This window comes from Haliotis cracherodii, unplaced genomic scaffold (assembly GCF_022045235.1).
Source record: "Haliotis cracherodii isolate W230 unplaced genomic scaffold, xgHalCrac1.p SCAF_23, whole genome shotgun sequence".
In the NCBI taxonomy this organism is placed as follows: domain Eukaryota; kingdom Metazoa; phylum Mollusca; class Gastropoda; order Lepetellida; family Haliotidae; genus Haliotis; species Haliotis cracherodii.
Window position 1 is genome coordinate 11,054,917 of NW_027266279.1, and position 21,706 is coordinate 11,076,622.

The following is a 21,706-nucleotide window of genomic DNA, read 5'->3' on the forward strand; positions in this document are numbered from 1 at the left end:
ATCTGTGTACTTAGACATTGACTTCATGCATAACACAGAGTAGAGAGAATGTATGTGCTGTTTAAATGGATTATTATTGTCATTGGTATTATTAGTTTTGTAAAGCTAGTTCAATGTTCCAGTATTATTACAAGGTCACTTATTTGTCAGACCAAAGGTGATTTTACAAAGGACCAATGACTTGTAACTCTTTTGTGTATTTTTTAAGTCTTTTGTTCATTATATTTTTATGTGTGTTCATCGTTATGACTTGTTAGAATTGTTTGAAGACCTGTGGTTCAATATCCTGTTCGCATCATTCCAAGAGACGCTAAAACATGGTACTTGTTGTTTCCATGTCTGTCTCTCAGCATTTTTAAAGGGGCACTGATCTCTGACGATTCACTGGGACTGGTTGCTGCCTTTGTTGTTGTTTTCTTCCCGTTGATGTCCAAATCATATCCCAGACAACTTCCCAACCATTTGTTGCTTTTATTGTTCGTATCAGTATCGCATTGATCAACACAATGAAATACAGTTTTGTCTTGGAAGTAATAAGGAAATGTAGGTATCTTTGGGGGTAGTATTTGTAATGACGACGAAGTTTTGATAAATCACTTGGTTGGTATTGTGCAATTTTTGTTTACTCTGTTTTGACTTGTAACAAACTAAATATTTTACCTGAGCATTGCCTCTTTTATCGTGTGTATATGTTACAGTCATTTTGTAAAATGACTTAATTGTTCACTTAGGTAATTTATTAAGTGTTAAAATACTAATATTCTTTCTGACAAATCTGTCCATTTATTTTATCATGTTAACGAATTCTAACATTTTTATCTTTTATTTCATCACCCATGCAGTGACTAAAAAGGATATGATTAAAAGAATACATCTCTGTATTTGGGGGCTTTTAATCTATTGATAATAATAATAATTAATCTATTGTGATGTTTTTAAGCCCTTTTGAATGTCTTTATGATTTTTAGGCAATCTGTTAAATAAATGGACAGATCTTTTGTAAAATGACTGAAATATTGAGACATTTTTTAAACTGCCTGCGTGAATCACATATTACACATTGAAAACAAACGAAATGTTTGTGAAAACGACTTAGTGTTGTCTGTCTCGCATCGAAGAATTTCCCAACGTTAAGAGGAACAAGAATTATTATCAGTTAATCCTGTAATTTTAAGTATTTTCCAAATTGTGAGTTTTATGTTAGTAATTTTATGCCTTGTTCTTATACATGAGCAATTAATAACCTGTCAAGGTAGTGATATTGTTTCTTTGCATATTTATATATTATCAGTGACTGTTTCAAATCAGTAATACAATGTTTTACAGACAACTTAATATTTGCATGATGAAACATATATAAAATAGTTTATATGAAGGTCCAGAAATTCAAATACAGGATCAGTATTATGTAATGAACCATCCAATGATGAATTGATGGTTAGGGGTTGTTTCGTATACTTTTTAAGGAATGTTTCATAATCTTACGTCATTTCAGCAACATTGCTGCAGCCAGACCCGTGAAGATCCGGGGTAGAATAGGTCTTCAGCAACCCATGCTTGCCATAAAAGGCGACTATGCTTGTCGTAAGAGTCGTAACGGGATCGGGTTGTCAGGCTTGCTGACTTGTTGGATGCATGTCATCGTATCCCAATTGCATAGATCGATGCTCTTGATATCAATCACTGGATTGTGTGGTCCAGACTCGATTATTTACAGACCGCCATCATATATAGCTGGAAAATTGCTTAGTGCTGCGTTACACAACAAACATAAACTGCAGCGAAAAAAGCAATGGATAATATCATCTGTTTTACAAACATCACAATCCATTGTTTACTTTTTACATGGAACAATGTTATGTATCCTCTTAAAATGCAATTCCTTCAGCTTCTTGGGTAGTTTAAGATCAACAATAAAAACATATATCTTGTCCATCTGTGATGAGCCAACACTCAAAAGGCACAGTGATTTTCTTTTCAATCAAAATTGAATAAAAATGTTTAGACTTTATATGTTCGTTTCTGATCTTTCCTTGAGCTCTAGATTCTTCCCAACATCACTATAAACAGACTTTCTGTTTATTGTGACCAATGTATTATTCCATATTATTTGGTTGAAAATACCATTTTCTATTTCTGCATTTTCAACCCATAAATACAACATGTATTTATAAAAGGATGGTTAAGAAATATTTAGCTCATTAACATCATAATTGCATCTCAAAAGAAATGGCGGTCCTCCTACTTTATCCAAACACAAATCTGGTATCAACTTCCAACTGGAAGAAAAGAATTTTGGTCTCCATGCTCAACAAAGTGACCTCTGAAGCCGAAGCTCCGCCACATTTCTTTGAGTTTATCATTGTTGTTTGTAATTCCAGATAAATTTAAAAAATTCATAATTGATTTCTTTACATAATTTTAATCTTTTTTTTATTTTTAAAATTAGATGTCTAAGATTTTCAGTTGTTAGTAGAATTCCCAAACATTTCACACCAATGCATATCACCTCAATTCCATATACTCTGTTTGAGGGGTGATTCTGAATGGACATAGTTCTACTCTTTTTCTCATCTATATTTAAGTCTGTTATTTTCGGTGATTTAGTATTGAATTAAACTGCTTTAATTACGGAGCTCAAATTCTTTAAAGTCAAATTGGTATTATCTGCAAAATATACTCCTTTCATTTCCTTAACCAGAATTTTAAGCCCCTGAATATCCAGATTATTTCTAGCTTTAGAAAACAATAAAACCAGTATCTGAATAATCATACGACTTTAACAGGTCCAATAAAAATCTGATGTTCTCATCAGGGTGGGGGCACGGGTGGCCCAGTCGTCTAAGGTGACGCAATTCGCTGTGCAGAGTTGCGTCATTTGGGCATGCCAGAAACCTATGATTGTGGGTTCGAATCCCAGTTCACCCCAATTATGTTTCTTGGTTTGTCAGCACCATACCGGTTAGTTATGCTTGACTGGTCAAGTTGAACAGCCATTGATTCCTGTGTCAAGGCAAGGGAGCTACAGCACTTTAAAAATGGGTGACAGAATACTTAAAACCTACATGTTTGTTTGTTGTTTAATGCTGCACTTGGCAATATTCAAGCTATATGACGCCCCTCTGTAAAATAATGTCGGGAATCGAAAGGTGTAGCTATAAAGGACATGGTAAAGGAGTTCATCCAAATGTCATAATGGCTGATGCGCAATTTCAGATCAGCTTCACAGAGGATACAAATTTTAAAAAAACACAGACAAGAACGAGTCATCCTACTGGCGATTGTGTGGATCGATACTCGTGATGTAAATCACTGGATTGTCTGGTCCAGACGCGATTATTTACGCCGTCATATAGCTGGAATATTGCTGAGTGTAGCGTTAAACAACAAGCAAACAAAACATACATGCCCAAACACGACTGCATCGCTCATTCCCCTTGTCTTGCCGATTCGCACACTCGACCAACATGCTTCTCACGTGTGGGATTTTATGACGTTTCGTGTGGTTTAGTTTTGATTATGTGGTAATATTGGGATTATGGGTAACAGGATAAAATACGCTTCGTTATAGTCAAATGGTTACTCCCTTATATAGGACACCTGAATAACTCGCAGAAATGTTCCCCAAATCGGTGCAACGCAACGCAAAGATAACCAGGAGCCATGCTTTGTACCACATTCGTTAGACCACGGTAGGTAACAGGGTGAATGTTCAGATAAATAAGTTTATTTGTTTCTCTCACAGTGTATGTATAAAATTCATCGAGTTGAAACTTTTTCGTGGTACGCGCTACCCATGCCATGAACGAAACAGAAACTGGGCAATGGTAGCTGGGCACCAGGTGTCCTGACTGTGTCATGAACATATCTTCCTCAATGTCAGCGATGTGACACGTTTGAGCATTGAAACGATATGTACACACACACACGCGCGCGACAATCAGCTGTTGAGTTATGCTTTGTGTGAAGGATTTAACGCGGAACAAAGACGTTTATACTATCTATATACGTTTTGGCCCAGAACAATGGTTGCCCTGACCAACAACACTGGCAACCAAGTGATAAATGCAGACGCTGTCCGTATTGTAAGCTTTGACGTAACTATTTTTCGCGTCATTACTGCTATTCAACATGCCCCTGCCAAAGGCGCATGTTTACACAATCGTTATCGACAGAGTGATTAAACAAATATGTGTGTTGTGGGTCGTGTATTATACAATATTACATCAGGACTTGAATTGTCTTCTGTGTTGTTTATATCATATGTAGAAATATAGTACATACATTGGACTACGAGTCGAGTAAATATTGTTTGAAATGCACATGTACACTATTTTTGCCTAAACCTTTCTTAATGAACAGGACAAACCTTCGTTAATTAAAGGCTACATTAATCTCTTATGATTTGTTTGTTTGTTGTTTAACGCAGCACTCAGCAATATTCCAGCTATATGACGGCGGTCTGTAAATAATCGAGTCTGGACCAGACAATCCAGTGATTGACATCATGAGCCTCGATCCACGCAATTGGAATACGATGACGTGCAAGTCAGCGAGCCTGACCACCCGATCCCGTTAGTCGCCTCCTACGACAAGCATATAGTATCCTCTTACGACAAGCATAGTTATATTAAATCCTTAAAGCATCATAATGTTTGATACAACTGGGTCCAGAAGCTAGCTGGAAGGGTTAAATAAATCTTGAAATACCAAAAAACTTCGGCTCTTAAATACGCACAATTTTCAAATTTCGGAAATGTGACTGTTGTCGGGATACTGGGTGACGACGTGTGTACCAATCACCATACAACGTCAGGCGATATTTGAGAACTTCCATAACCTTCTCGCCTATCCCTAAATTATTGAAGGCGTGTATGTTTATTCGGTTGGGTATGTGTGGCTGTCATCATCACGAGACTAAATACGTTTAATCTTACGATATTTCAAAACAACTTATCATCATCTCATCATGAAATTATCAGTGCTTGTCTGGCGAGCACCTTAAAACTCCCAGCAAATAAACGAATAACTTAAATCGGGAATTTAACGTGCGCTTTCCGACATATAAGTATTTCGCGCAGGGCCCGCCAGGCCATTTTGTAATTGGTGGAAAAGGGTATGTCCCAGAAGGTTAGGTTACTTACTTACTTACGTTTGGAGATTTAACGTGCGCTTTCCGACTGGAGCGTATTTCGCACACGGGCCCGGTCGGGCCATTTAGCGTGGTTTTGAAGGGAAAATAAAGGTGTTGCAACCAGAGGGGGGTTTTAGTGGTTGCTTATATAAGTTTTGGAGATTTTGAAATTTGGAATGCATGCCTAGGGGTGTGGTAGTGTACTAAGGGAGTGTGTTGGTGTGTGTTTGTTTGTTTATGTGGTGTGGTTGAGTGTTTTTAGATGCGGATCATTAGATTGGTTTTAGTTAAGTATACGCCTAGTGCTTTAAATTTTTCTATATTGTTATGTGGATTTAGGATTGATTCTAGGGTTATGGCTTTATCTACTTTTAGATTTGTTTGGAGTGTTGCTCGGTGGGTTTGGTAGTGCGTGCAGTGTAAGAGTGCATGTTCTATTGTTTCCAGGTGTGGGCAGTGTGGGCATTTTCCGGTTGCGTGTTTTTTTATTTTTAGGAGTTGACTGTTTAGTTTAGTGTGACCTGTTTGGAGTTTGGTGATTATTCTATCAATTTTCTTGGATGGATGGAGGATTTTAGGTTTGGTTAGAGGTTTTTTGAGGATTTTGATTATCTGTGTGTTTGTTTTTAGGTATGTCTTATGCCATTTTTGGGTGATTTTACGTTTGTTAATGCTTTTGATCTCTGCTTTAGATATTGGTAGATTAAGGCTTATTTCAGGAATTTTGAGGGATTTTTTGGCGGCTTGATCGGCGTTTTCGTTTCCATATATTCCTACGTGGGCTGGGATCCAGATAAATGCTATTTGTTTGCCTGCCTCTGTTAAGTTATTTGCGCTTTTGAGTATTTGGTTAATGAGTTTAGGGCGGTTTTTGGTGTTTTTATTTTGGAGGGCCTGTAGTCCACTGAGTCTGTGAGTATTAGGATTTTTTTATGTTTTTTAGCATGTTGGTTATGGAGGGCGGATGCTATGCCCATTAACTCTGCAGTGAAGATGGATTGGTTGTTTGGGAGTCGATAAGATTGAGTGTTCCTATTTGGTTGTGCTATGTGGACTCCGAAACCAGTGCGATTTGTGATCGGATCGGAAGATCCGTCTGTGTAGATGTGGCACCAATTTGGCCAGTTTTCGTGTATGTAAGCTAGTGTGGTGGATTTAGCTATGTTTGGATCGGTTTCTTTGTTTATTGAGTTTGCCAGAGATGTGTCTATTTGGGGGATTTTTAGTTTTGGGGTAAATATATTTGATGGTTTGCAGTTTTGTTGGAGGTTATCTATTTGGTTTTCGTTTAGGTAGTTGAAAATTCGTTGAGATATTGGAGTAAGTAAAGGGTGCTTCCTAGTTAGAGCCTGGTTACGAGGGCGGATATTTTCGTTTATCAGGTTTTGGATGAGAGGGTTTGATTGGGACGAGGCCCAGAAATTAAGGGTTAAGTGTTGCCTACGTAGGTTTAGTGGCATTTCTCCTGTTAAGGCCTGAAGTGAAGTGAGAGAGGTGCCATGTTGGGAACGTGTGACTATTTTAAGAGCTTGGTATTGGATTGAGTCTAGTTTTTTGGTTAGGTTATTGCTAAGCGTATCATAGATCGCACATCCGTAATCTAATTTAGACCTAATTAGTGATGTGTAGAGAGAGAGTAGAGTATCTTTGGAGGCCCCCCAGTTGGAGCCGGTGAGGCATCTTAGTGCGTTTAGATCTTTGCTGCATTTAGTTGTTAAGTTTTTAACGTGGGCCTCCCATGTTAGGTGTTGATCGAAGATTAGCCCTAGGAATTTGGTTTGTTTTTGGAACTTAATTGGTTTATTGTTTAATTTAAGATTTGGGGTGGTGTGTTTCATTTTTCGGTGTTTGAAGACTATTCCTGTAGTTTTTTCGGAGTTTAGGGAGAAGCCCCACTTGTCTGCCCATTGCTGTATTTTATTTAGGGATTTTTGGAGTAGATTTTGGGAAGTTGACATACTTTTTGTGCGGATCCAGAGGGCTCCGTCATCTGCGAATTTGGATGTTTTAATTTTAGGGGATAGGCCCTCGAAGAGGTCATTGATCATTATGTTAAAGAGTGTTGGGCTAAGAATGCTGCCCTGGGGAGTGCCGTTTTCTAGGGGACACTGGTCCGATAGAACCTGGTCTATACCCACTGTGATTTTTCGGTTATTTAGGAAGTCCTGGATGTAGTTAACGATTTGTCCTTTTAGTCCTATTTTTTTAAGTTTTTGAATTAGCCCGTTGTGCCAAACCATGTCGAATGCTTTTGAGAAGTCCAAGAAGATGCCTGTAGTATATTGTTTGTTGAGTTGTCCTGTTTTGATCTCCTGTTCTAACCGGGCGAGATTGTCTAGAGTTGAGCGGCCAGGAGTGAACCCGCTTTGGTCTGTATTTATGGTGTTGTTTAGAGTTAGGTAGTGTTGTAATCTATTTTTGGTCATAGATTCCATTACTTTACATAAGTTTGAGGTCAGAGATATTGGCCTGTAAGAGTTAGCTTGGTTTGTAGGTTTGTCGGGTTTAGGGATAGGGATAACTAGAGCCTGTTTCCAAGAGGTTGGTACCTGGCCGTTTAGGTAGATTAGATTATAGAGTTTGAGTAGTGACTGGAGTAGCTTGGGAGGGAGTTTTTTGATTATTTGGTAGGATGTTAGGTCTAGTCCTGGGGCTGTTCCCTTTTTCCTGTTTTGGAGTACATAGTTTAGTTCTTCTATTGTGAAGGGTTGGTTTATTTCTAGGTTATCGTTTAATTCTTTGGTAGGTTTGGATTCTGTTTTGAGTTTTGTTTGGAATTTATCACTGAAGTTTTTGTTACTGCTGATGGTCGAAAAGTGTTTAGCTAGGTTATTTGCTTTTTCGCTGGGGTTGGTTGAGTTATTTATATTAGGAGTTTTTTTGGGTCTTTTTAGGCCTCTAATGGCATGAATTTTGCGCCAGACCGTCCTGGCATCTGTGCGGTTATTTAATCCCTCGCAAAATTTTTTCCAGTCCCTGGTTTTGGCTATTTTGACTAGGTTTTGGACCTCATGGTTTAGTTTGTGGGCTATAGGTATGTAGTTATGGTCGCGTTTGGCTTTATTGAAGGCTTTTTTACGTTTTTGTCTGGTTTGTTCTATTTCCTCGTTCCACCAGGGTACTGAGGGTTTGCCTGATTTGTTTGCTTTTCTAAAGGGTATTGAATTTTTAGCTGAGGTGATTATGTATTCTGTTAGGTTTTTGCAGAAGGTTTCTGGGTCATTATGTTCTATCTCGTTTAGATTGGCTTGTTTGCAGATATTTTGGAATTTATCCCAGTTAGCCTGGTTATAGTTAAATTTGGGTTCTGAGTTTTCGGGTTTGTCGGGGACGTTGGTATTTCCTATGGTTATGTTTATTGGGAAGTGGTCACTTCCTAGTGGGGCGTCGTGAACTTCCCATTGAGTGCTTTGGGCTAAGTCTGAGGTGCATATACTTAGGTCGATAGCCGACATGTCTCTATTGCTTTTATCATATCTGGTTGGTTGGTTATTGTTAAGTAATACGAAATCGTTGGCCTCTATCCATTCAGAGATTATTTTACCGTGATTGTCTATTTTTTCCCCCGTGCCCCAGGAGGGGTGGTGGGCATTAAAGTCTCCTAGGAAAATTGTTGACTTTTTGCCTATTTGTTGAAGTATGTTTAGATCCTCTGCTTGGATTTTTTGTTGATGCCAGTGGTAGATATTTATGATGTTTATTTTTTTTTTGTTTAGGGTGATTTGAATACCGTTGGTTTCTAGGTTTGGGGTGTTTATTTTGATCTCTTCATAGTTTAAGTCTTCTCTAATTAGTATGGCTAAGCCTCCTGATGCTCTAGTTGTTTTGGTTTTAGGACGATCTGTTCTGACTATGTTATAGTTGGCTAAGTTAAATTTTGATTTATTTGAGAATTTAGTTTCTTGGATGCATGCTGCATGCGGTCCTTTGTTTAGTTTAAATTTTGCTTTTAGTTCGTGGCTGTGCGAGTTAAGCCCGCCAGCATTCCACTGAAAAATATTTAGTCCTGCCATTATTTGGGTTTTTAGTGTTTGGAGATTGGTTGTTTTATGGGATTATTTTATATATCTGAGATAATTAGTTGGTAACCTGTATTGAAGTCTTTATAGTTTTGGGTGGTGAGTTTGAGTTTGAATGCTACTTTATGCAGGGCTTTAGTGCTAGCATCTGGATTTATTTGTTTTAGCATGTAAGCTAGAAGGAGAGTAACACTATTTAGCGTGTTTTTGGGGAGAGTTTGGGGAGAAGGTTAGGCACCCTGGAAGGGCTTTTATGGTTGCTTACTTAATCTGGAGAAGAAATTTGGAATTTTGAATAAAATGGAGTTTTTGTGAGATTGTGTTTTTTTATAGGTTTTTATGGTTTATGGACAGCTTGTTTGTTGTACTTTTTTTTAGATGCGGCCGAGTAGGCCTGTTTTGATGAGATAGATGTCTTGTTTGTAAGGGTTTGTAAGTCATTTTGAGGGTTTAGTAGCGTTGCTAGTGTCATTTGATTGTTGCAGTATAGTATGGATTGGAGTGTTGTTCCCTGTTGTTGTGTGGAATACAGTATTACGTGTTCAGGAGTTTCTTTTAAGTTGCAGTGGGGTCATTTACCGGTTTGGTGTGTTTTTTAATTTGGTGTAGGTGGGAGTTTAACTTTGTGTGGCATGTTTGAGGTTTAGTTATTATTCTGTCAATTCTTTAGGTTTTATGGTGGATTTTTGTTTTTCTTTGAGTGGCTTTTGTAGCAGGCGTTTTAGTTTGCAGTCAGATTTCTGAACGTTATTTTGCCACTTTTGGAAGATTTTCCCCTTTATGACACTTTTAATTTCGTTTTTTTGATATTGGTAGGTTCATGCTTACATCTTCTAATTTACGTACATAGTTTACGTAGATTGTTGGCGCTTTAAATTATCTGTTGTATTAGTTTTGGGCGTTTTTGTGTTTTGGTTTTTTTTATGGCCTGGGGCCCAGTAATTGAGTGTGAAAGGATAAGGTGTGTTTTTTGGTCTATGTATTTGAGCGCTGTGCAGGGCTGTTACTATCCCCTTTAATTCGGCTGTGAAAATAAACGACACGTAGGCTTACGTGTATATACGATCTTCTATGAAATCATTGCATGCGATTGGTGAAATATCCACGTGGTTATATGTTTTGATACTATAAATAACACCAAACGTCATTGGTTTTTCCTCTACGCCAGGTCACGTGATTGTGTAACAATCCTCGTGATAGTGCATAAATACAACATTGAAAACTCACAGGAAAGCTGGAATATATTCGTATCGGATCTGGGCGACTTTATAAATACGAAGTATAGACAAGCACGTAAATGTGAGAGGAATATATCATCGAATTATACAGAAAAACGTAATTTATATCTGACCTATTTGCCGCTGCGCAGTAGGCTTTGTGTTTACATCAGCAAAGTCGCCATCTTGTCAGGTCGGAAACAAGCATAATCGCAACAGTCATATTTCAACATTTACGACGATCACAATGAAGTGGCAATACAAAGAGGAGCATCCATTTGAGAAGAGGAGGGCCGAGGGGGAGAAAATCAGGAAGAAGTATCCTGACCGTGTCCCAGTAAGTAGCAGAGACGAAAATATGGGGGTTAGATCCACTTCCCTTTTGAAATAATGAAAACAAACAGCTGACCAGGAATAATGGAGTCACTGTTGTGTGGTAACCAATCTGTCATTGTTATTTTTCGTTTAAACCGTTTCATCTTTTGTTGTGTGGATTCTCTGATGAATATATTTCACTTTGATGGGTGTGTGCTAAATCAGTACAATATCGAAAGTCGATTCGGCCATTTTTTTTTCTTTTTCTTCTCTGAATGAAAGCGAAAATTAGCCATGTCAACCGTCTTTGATGGCCCTTTTCCCCACCAAAGAAAATAAAGCTATGGCCAGATTTCCATTCGACTGCTTAAGTCATGTGAAGTTAACAAATTCTTGTGTTCAAGCACTGATTACGTCATAAATGTCAGTACACTGTCTTATGAATTCTGTGACCCATTGACATTGCATTTCATTGACACTCATGAATGGTACGAAAAGTAACCGTAGCATTCTTTGTAACTCATATTTCTTAGCTTTGTGTTTGTCATTTCTTAGGTGACCAGCATACCTGCATTTTTTGTCCCAATGATAATAAAGTAGTCAAAGCAATATGACTGCAATTACAATGGGATGATTACAATACTGTAGACAGTGTAGTGTTATATTCACATTGTTACTGTGTAGTGTGTGGATTCAAATCTTATTCCTGTACAATGAAAAAAGGAATGTTTCAAGCTGGGCATTGTTTGTGACAAGTTGGAAAATTACCCTTTACCCCCTACCTCTTTAAAGGGCTCTTTTGTTTTTACAGTGAGATTATTACATGCCAATACTCTCTGAAGTGTGACATTTGCGACCTGTTTTGTTCTGAACTTCTTGAACTCCTAAACAATGCAAAGTTTGAAACGTGTACAACTCCCTTAAAAGAAAACAAGATGTGAACATGGAGACAGAAACTAATCAGTAAATCAGAAAGTAAGGATATGTAATAAGTGAGAAGTCAGTGAAGTGAAGTCAGTCAACATCACAAGATAATATGTTATCTACCATCTAATTTTGTGGAGGACTGTGTTGGTAACAGTTAAGGTTATATGATGCGACCAGTGAAAATAATTCTTTAAGCTATTTAACTATTAACTATTTAACTGTTAATAATTAATTTGCAAAGTCTTAGACACTGAACAAGATATAGTACACTTTTATTGAAACAATCATGATCGTGTATGTGAAACAATAATCTTAACATGCTATATGTCTATGAATAGTTTGCTTGGTGAAAAAGTAAAATGTACACATGAGGCAATCACAACCACAACTACAACTAATGATTGATATCAAATCAAACAGTCAAATATGATATAAATTTTCTATTTATACTTGCTAAAAGTTGATTTGCATGACATTCCACAATCAAATTGTCACAACCATACACCAAGCAAACGCATACCAATCAATCAATCAACCAACAGAAATACTCTTTATCAATCACTCATTACTGATGAGATAAATATGATGAATTAAATGACGACAAGGTTTTATTACCTGTTCCTGATTCTAGCAACAGCAAAGTCCTCTTCTTCTCTGGATGTATTGTTGATGAATGCAGAGTTCCAGATAGCTTTTGGTGTTGTGGGTATTTTACCCATGCATTTTAAAATCGTTGGGAATCAGTTACTCTATCTGGGTATTCAAATTTCTGTTACCCACTAGTTTTTGCACATGTGGGAAATGATCATGATGTAACTGTCATCGTGGAGTTTACCAAGGTTGACGGAATGTCTGTTTATAATTTCAAAATAAGTTGCTGATTTGCTAATCAAATACGCAGGGTTACTTCACAATAATTTGATGATACGCACACGTTTTATTTTTGTAGCGTATCTGTAATGTTCGTTGCGTATTTGATACGCTTGGATTTTATTTTACTGCATATTTCTGCATTTCTGATGCATATTTTACGCAGATACGCAGCTTATCTGGAGCTCTATGAATGGTTTGTTATTGTAATTTATTGTATGATTGACACTAATGACAGACCAATCTTAACTTGAGACGATATTGAAGTAAAACTGTCCAGTGGCATATTGTATTTGCCAGCAGGTCTACCAGAATGAAATAAATTAGAAGAGTGATGTTGATTAACATGAAATTTAGTTAACAGGTTCGGTACACTATATTTCCAGGTTTGTGTCATGGGAAGATTGAAAGTGATTTGTCATTTTATGTAAGTGATAACATGAACATGTCAGCATCATTTTCTATAGTAGATAGTGGTCTCAAATGATGATGGTACTCTAGGCATGGATAGGATTGTATGTAATTGCCTGTACATGCAGAACAACACAATGGATGTCTTATGTAACAGTATTTGAGAACATGATTTTGGTGTTACTTTTGTTGTCATGACTACGGAAAAACAGTTTGGCGTATTACTATGCCATGCATATCATCATGTGTGTTGTCTGAATCAGTGAATCATCATGTCATCATCAAGTAATGTGTTGATACAAATACAATAAGACTTGGACATTGCAAACTCGAAAGGAGGACAAGGATCAGTTCATCTGTGGTTTGTTACTTTCAAAATTTGTCTGCCATCTAAGATTCAAATGAGAATTGAAAAAATGTTTTCAGTCTGTTTCATTAATGTTTTTCACATTTCATTCAACAGTGATGACATAAATTTAATTTTGTCTAAATCCATCTTTCCGAGTCAAGGGAGTTAACTGACTTTAAAAGTCCAGTTTCAACCCTTGCCGAACTAGGCTGGAATTACTGGGCTTGATTGTAGCGCCACCAGTGGCTATTACCAGTTATGTCACCTCTAAGCCTCTCCTATGGACCAATCAGATTCCACCTCTCATATCACTTGCGTTTGCTTCACACAAAATGGTGGCGCTCAGTCGGGACGATATGATCGATAATCAAGATCTATATTGTGATAAAACAGGTCTTACATCGCTAAATGCATCATATCACGTGAGCACCTTGATTAAAAACATGAAAAGATTTGGAAAATATCTGCTGACAACGAGTTGGCGGTGCACATGCTTTGCAAATCCTGCAATAGATCGAAATCTGCACGACACTTTACGAACCAGATTTTGATTTCGCTGTGCGATTTTGATTGGACTATGCATAGACTCGTTAGTCCAGACAAAATGTAACCCCATAATGCCAGCCTAGTTCGGCAAGGGTGGAAACTGGACTTTTATAGTCAGTTTACTCTCTTGACGCGGGAAGATGTCTAAATCTTGTGTGAGCTGGTTTGTTGATCACATCAATTCACCATTGTTTACCATTGTTTACAACAATCACAGTTTGGATTAGTGTTATTTGGAGGTTTGAAACAAATAAACCTTAGTTGTCATAGAAAATATATATAAGTCATGGATGTTTTCATGTCATGACAGTATCAGTAAGGTCAGATCTTGGTTCTCGCTACTGCTAAACAAAGATCTGAGCACATCCCAGTACGGGTCATGTAAGAATTACCTTTCATCCGACCAATGAGAACATCGCATACCAGATGAGGAAAGCGGCAGCCGGAATGTGTTTCCTAACCTTGCAACCTCGAAAAGGTCAGAGCTACAGATAAGCTGGGTATTTGCGTAAAATACCCCCCAAAACTAATGAAAACCCAATTACTTTCAATTAACTTGCGTACAGAAATACATGCATTAAATTAAAAACTAAATTGTTTGAAATCAGCACACGTAAATACCCAATAAAGCTTTTAAACATGCATACAACGGAGCTAATTTCCGAAACACAATTACAAGCTAATTTACTTTCTGAGTCAAGCCAATATTTAAGATCATTATATACATCTAAAACATTATTTCATTGTTTTTTTATTAAATCTCAAAATGTTCACTAATTTTGGGAAAACCCAATAGAGTGATGAATAGATGAGTGAAAAATATTGGTTACCCAATGAAAAATGTAAAAACCCAATTTGAATAGAAACCTTCGAGTAAAAACTCAATTGCTCAAAAAGTTATCTGGAGCCCTGACAGGTTAATATATACATTACATATCAAATGTTATGACTGTAATTCTGATGTTGTCAGACAACAGATTTACTACTACAGGATTTCTTTTGTTTACGTATTTATGTCATGAGATTCAAGTTTGCTGCCAATGTAGTTGGTAACCAAATATCCAAACAGATTTGTTTTCTTGCGCAGGTCATTGTTGAGAAAGCCCCTAAAGCCAGAGTAGGTGACTTGGACAAGAAGAAGTATCTGGTGCCATCTGATTTAACAGTCGGACAGTTCTACTTTCTCATCCGCAAACGTATCCATCTCCGCCCTGAAGATGCACTCTTCTTCTTTGTCAACAATGTGATTCCCCCAACCAGTGCAACTATGGGAGCACTCTACCAGGTAATGTCAGGATAACTACCATGTTGCAGGAGAAGACTATGAGAAAACAAATATATGCAAACATTTTCAGCTCAGATGGTCAGGAAGTCCCTGACTTATTTTGTGAAGAGTTAATAGTTGTTGACACTTTCCACATTTGTCCACTTCTTATGAGAAACAGTTGCAGGTAAACGTGGTAAACTGCTGAAATTGTAAAGATTTTAAGACCATCAGGCTATTCTGATTGGAGTTTTGTGCAATTGGCCACCACAAAAGCCATATTGGATTCATATTAAAGCGTTTTTAACCTAAACCGCTTTTCCAATTATTATTATTATTATCATTATCATTATTATTATTATTAGGCTTAAATCTCCCCTGATTTTTATTTTGGTGATTGTCTCTTCCAACATGGCTATCAGAATCATAAAGATTGTTCAAGATGTTTTAGTTACATTTGCTGTATAGATTCGCTTCCTGGGAACTGAGTTGTAACAGCAGTCTTTGACTTTAGTATAATTCGTTCCAGTAAACTTAACTAATAATAGGTCTTATGAAAACACTAAAGTATAGAATAAACTTTTGCTGGGGGCCAAAGTGGGGCGAGTAGAGTGAAAAGCGTTTTTATAGATTGTGAAAGTATCGTGATAGATACCAAGACAAATCAGAAAACATTTGTGCTTTTTTTTCACATGCTAATGATTACCCCGTTTCTTGTTTATTTCTGTTAATGGTGTTATTTTCTGTTTGCAGGAACACCATGAGGAGGACTTTTTCTTGTACATTGCCTACAGTGATGAAAGCGTCTATGGAGCATAGGGATACTGATTCTCTACTTTTGTAAATATTTCTCAGCTATCTAATATCACAGCAAATGTCAGTGTGCAAGTTGTTACATTGGAACATTTCAAGCCGCTAGTGTTCTGTTTCCACTCACAGTACTCTGCCATTTGTCTTTAATTGTTTCCCTTTCAAGAAAAGTGTGACCAGTATGATACTGGTGAATGGGATTTTTGTTTATTTTGGACATATTTAAACCTTGTATTAATGGGTCATATATTGATACATTAGTTTTTGGATAGTTTCAAATTATACGTTTATTTCAAATAAATCCCCCAAAACATGGTACAGGCAGTAGTGTTGTCTTTTCTGTGAGTATTTGTAACAGCATTTCATGTTGATAGCTTGTCTGAAATGGATGAAAGTAGAACTTTCCCAATTATGATGGATACCTTTGTTCCAGTAAAAAAATTCTCAAGCTCATCAATCATGAAGATAAACGTTGGTCAGAACACTTCAAACCTGCCCCCTGCAGTGGTATTGCGTGAGACCTATACCGATATTAGCTGTTTGTACAAAAAATGAAAACAGAACGGTTAAAATGAAGGATTTCTCCCCCCTTCCTTTGTGTTGATTTTATCATCACTGTAGCTTTTATTGTATTTTATTGTTAATGTGTCATTTTATTGTCTTATTTGTGTACATAGTTCTATGTATGTTCTAGGGTTTTGGGCTAAGTTATTTGGATTTGGACAGTTTAGTTAAGTTTATTAAAGGTGTCTGTCTGTTGTAGAAAAACACACACTTTTAGTTCGAGTGATTTTTGTGTTATGAATCAAGACATTTGTATAATGGGGTTATGAAAACTTGCTTGTAAACCATTCTAATCGTTTTAGCTTGAAATAAACTATGTTCAAATGCAATTATTTGTTGCTGTGTCTAGAGCATTTTGTGATGATGAATTGATATGACATGACAAATTATGCCCACAGCCATACTGACTTACATGAATGCTATGATCAGATGATGAAACTGCTGTGTGTCTACATCACTTCTCAGGTTTTGTGACAGTGTACGTTTGGCCATGTTGTCAGGATGCCCTTGTGTGGATATTGATGCAGACAGAATAGAGTAGATACATTAAGTATTCAAAATATATTGCTGATGACAGCTTTATATGGTATATAGTACAATGAGATTGAATATTTTAGGTTGTAGTGTTCATTTTTTATCATAGTGAATTTGCATGGCCCACACTTGATTGTTTCCAGGTTGGTTGGATATGGCTGATAAGCCTTAATCACCTTTCATGTACAGTGGGCTAAAATTTATTTTCACAATGGGAAACCAGTGGTTGATAGTATGAGCAACTATCCACACTGTTGGGCAACAATGACACACTATAAGCCAGGGCCTTCCATGAAATGATCTCAGCACTAAGACTACTCCCACACTTAAACATAAACTTATGATGGTGTTAGTGCTGAGATCAAGGGCTCAGGTCACACACTGTAACCACCCAATCCAATGACATGATAGGACGACATGGGTTGACCAGGACCAGTTCCTTATGAAACCCCTTGTAACATCCCATTATCCGTTGTATTATTCTTCTATTGTATCATGATAAATACCCTGGACCCATTTGCTGCCGTAGCTTCAATTAGAGCCTGATTCCATTGGCAGTGGCCTGTAATTGATTTTCGCCAGGGAAACCAGGGGTTGATAGAATGAGCATCTAATCACACTGGCTACAATGACACACTATCAACCAGGGCTTTCTTGCACAAAACAATTTTAGTCATAAAACATCTCCCACTTTTCAACATGAACATGCTAAGATCATGGGCCCAGGCCACACCCAATGCTCCAAACAATATGTTCATTGTCGTTATTTACACAAAACAAACTGCCAACAAACTATTCATTTGGGGCATATTCCTGAACAAACTAATCCTTTTATAAAATAACCCACCCTCCCATATTTCTTTAAATCTAGTGGGTGCCCTTTTTTCATTCAACCATATTTGTGTATCATCGCCATAACACAATGTAGTGTTTAACATTTATTTTCAGGGGTACATTGAGGGAAGTAAAATAGCTCCTCCATAAAAATATGAAATCTGCCACGAAGTGCTGGCTCAATTTACTTCAGACTAACTGAGTACAATGGGTGTGTTTCACACACAGAAAGGTCCATTGTTCTAGTACCATCAGTTATTGTTCGTATTGTGTCACCCATATATAATACAGAAGGAGTGTTAATAAAGCGGAACTGTGCATTAACATATGCACCATCATGTTTGAACCTGCAATGTCACGACTCTCCTAAATACCAAGCGCCGTTACTGCACGTATTGTTCATAGTATTGGCTAGATTTTACTATCCCTAATTTCACGCTAATTTTTTTTTTCAGATTTTTCACAAAACAAAATTAACTCTACCGGTCATCTTCGGGTGCGAAAATAGTTGAATGAAACCGACGCAGTTTCCTTGATTGACAACAGCAACACAGTTTATACATCATGTGCTTGCTTGCTTGCTTGCTTGCTTGGTGACTTATCTCTCGCAAACACGAGTGGGTGTTATTTAGTACAACTGCAGAGAGAAGGTGTGCCGATTGTGGGAGTTATCAGAAACGGCAGATAAGTAAAACATGTAGGTTCGGCTATGCGAAGATAGTGTACATTCATGTACTTTCAAGCATACACGTACACCGACGGAGTGATTTGAAATGAATGAATATTGCCGGATGTCGCAGTCCGCAATATTCCAGCAACATCGCGACGGCCTGGTAATCTATCAAATAGCCAAGTCCGGACCATGCTGACACACAGTCACCCTAGGGACTGGCCATTCATTATATGTTGGGTGGTGGAATTTAACAACTTTTCTTACTGCTATATAGATAGAACAGCATTTCGTGCACACATTGAGAATAGCAAGTAGGGAGTACAAGTGGTATACATTGCTTAATAAGTCTATCTGTATTCGCTGGTTTATCAATATAAGGGGGCAGTAGTATGGCTAGGTGGTTAACGCATTCACTCGTCACTCCGACAACCCGGGGTCGATTGCCATTTTCTTGTGTCCCCGCCTGACACTGCAGTGATCTAGACTTGCCCAGCATTATACACTTGCATGGGCTGTATTGGAAATATTTGTTTCAGGGTCTGTATGACAGACTACATCGGCAAGAACCAGGGCTTTTAGAGGAACATCTGTTCTCTGCACAGTTGCCAATTAGCACATGACGATAAGTGCGGACTTGGTCGGCGAGCGCGTGTGTGTACATAGAAATCTGCAACATATCATAGGATTTCGTTTGGAACACAGACCTAAATAATTCTGGTGTTAGCAATTGTTATGGCAACTGGAATGAATGGAAAGGCAACTTGTCAGAGTATAGACCGGTCAGTCGTCTTGATTAACTGACATAAGTGAGATACCGCATTACCTTGGTTACAGCTGAGGAACTCATTACCGTTATGTTTATATATAGATCCCTCACACCACATGGCCATGTAAGTAATTATAATAACACACAATGCTTGTTGAATTGGGAGAACGGACTTGTGACTTGCAATATCCATCACCGGTGTGTTTGGTCCAGACTCGACTGATAACAAACCGCTAGGAAACGGCTGAAATATTGCTGAGTGCGGCGTTAAACAAGAGCAGGCTCTTATGAGACGCAATGATCGTATTCCTTTGTTAACGGTGGTATCTGACAAGTGTGTGTGTTTGTGTGTATGTGTGTGTGTGTGTGTGTGTGTGTGTGCGCGCGTGTGTGTGTTCACAGAACGATCTTGGTAAACATGTCATTCGTACATATAATAGGACAACAAGAAGGAGAAACGTGAGGCGAGGTATGTCATTTGCGCCGCGTGCCACACATGAGCAACGACCTGTTGTGTATTTCTGGCTTATACGCATGGACATAGTGCATGGTCATTTGTGCTGATTTGGCAAAACTCGGTGAACATTTGTATCAGATCACGGAGCAGCTTAAACGTAACAGAGCTACCTCGCTACATACACGGCATAGAATGGGTTATTATTAACTCTGTACTGATTCAACCTTCATCCATTCTCTTTAAAATCGTACAACTAGAAATAAGTGAGTGAGTGAGTATGGTTTTACGCTGCTTTTAGCAATATTCCAGCAATATCACGGCGGGGGACACCAGAAATGGGCTTCACATATTTTACCGTGACGAGCGAACGTTTTAACCACTAGGCTACCCGACCGCCCCCGAAATAAGATATGACCCCATTTCTTGTTTGTTGTTTACCGCCACACTCAGCAATAAACTCAGTCTTTAAATAATCGAGTCTGGACCAGACAATCTAGTGATTAATATCATGAGCATCGATCCACGCAATTGGGATACGATTACATGTATCAACCAAGTCAGCGAGACTAAAAGCGACTGTCAGTCTCCTTTCCTAGACGATTGTCACAGCGTAAAGATCGCATTGTGTAATTTACCCCATATTTTTACGGTTACACTCGAATGAATTCACTGCCTTACCTTCGACTGTTGTAATTTCACGGCGGTCGTGGTAAATGCATCAATCCTGGGACATGGGGTGTAATGGTAACTGTATAGGGAATTCAGGCATTATAATTTTGTCAATCCCATATGTTTTACACATTACTGTTATGTTGGTAGTTGCTCAGTTTCATTTTAACAAAACCTCAAAAATTTGTCACAATGTCTTAGTGCAGCATCGTACCCGGACTGTGACCTGGTTGACTTAGTGCAGCATCGTGCCCGGAGTATGTCATGGTTGTCTTAGTGTAGCATCGTACCCAGACTATGACCTGGTTGTCTTAGTGCATCATCGTACCCGGACTATGCCCTGGTTGTCTTAGTGCAGCATCGTACCCAGACTATGACCTGGTTGTCTTAGTGCAGCATCGTACCCGGACAATGCCCTGGTTGTCTTAGTGCAGCATCGTACCCAGACTATGACCTGGTTGTCTTAGTGCAGCATCGTGCCCGGACTATGCCCTGGTTGTCTTAGTGTAGCATCGTACCCAGACTATGACCTGGTTGTCTTAGTGCAGCATCGTGCCCGGACTATGCCCTGGTTGTCTTAGTGTAGCATCGTACCCAGACTATGACCTGGTTGTCTTAGTGCAGCATCGTGCCCGGACTATGCCCTGGTTGTCTTAGTGCAGCATCGTACCCAGACTATGACCTGGTTGTCTTAGTGCAGCATCGTACCCGGACTATGCCCTGGTTGTCTTAGTGCAGCATCGTACCCAGACTATGACCTGGTTGTCTTAGTGCAGCATCGTACCCGGACTATGCCCTGGTTGTCTTAGTGCAGCATCGTACCCAGACTATGACCTGGTTGTCTTAGTGCAGCATCGTACCCGGACTATGCCCTGGTTGTCTTAGTGCAGCATCGTACCCAGACTATGACCTGGTTGTCTTAGTGCAGCATCGTACCCGGACTATGACCTGGTTGTCTTAGTGCAGCATCGTACCCAGACTATGACATCCCGTCAGTACCCGTCAGTACACGAGAAGTGTTGTTATTTCCCAGAACTGCGGGTATTGCCTGTATACAGTGAGTGATTATTACTCAGGGACAAATCACCCGTTGCCAACGACGTCGATAGTGTGTCAACGACCAATGACGGCATGAATCATTCCTGATAATATTAAGACCTCGATTAATTACACATACACACGGACACACACACGCAATTGGGATCGATGACATGCATCAACCAAGTCATCCAGCCTGACCACCCGATCCCGTTGGTCGCCTTTTACGACAAGCATAGTCACCTATGTCATAACTGTATTAACGTTCACCCCTCGATCAAACTGCGGCCATCGTATCCCCTCATATCC

At 38.5% G+C, this 21,706-nt stretch overlaps 1 protein-coding gene across 1 annotated transcript; it reads left to right on the forward strand.

Annotated features, from left to right (window-relative positions):
* Positions 1 to 10,326: 10,326 nt before the first annotated feature.
* LOC139471729 (gamma-aminobutyric acid receptor-associated protein) lies at positions 10,327 to 16,755 on the forward strand. Its single transcript, XM_071254210.1, has 3 exons — positions 10,327 to 10,707; positions 14,876 to 15,073; positions 15,806 to 16,755. The coding sequence occupies exons 1-3, from the start codon at positions 10,618 to 10,620 to the stop codon at positions 15,869 to 15,871; spliced, it is 354 nt and encodes a 117-aa protein (XP_071110311.1). The 5' UTR covers positions 10,327 to 10,617; the 3' UTR covers positions 15,872 to 16,755.
* The last annotated feature ends 4,951 nt before the right edge of the window (positions 16,756 to 21,706 follow it).

Coding starts and splice junctions, on each gene's coding strand:
- LOC139471729 (XM_071254210.1), top strand. CDS start 10,618: ATGAAGTGGCAATACAAAGAGGAGCATCCATTTGAGAAGAGGAGGGCC. Junction 10,708..14,875: donor AGTATCCTGACCGTGTCCCA/GTAAGTAGCAGA, acceptor TTTCTTGCGCAG/GTCATTGTTGAGAAAGCCCC. Junction 15,074..15,805: donor CTATGGGAGCACTCTACCAG/GTAATGTCAGGA, acceptor TTCTGTTTGCAG/GAACACCATGAGGAGGACTT.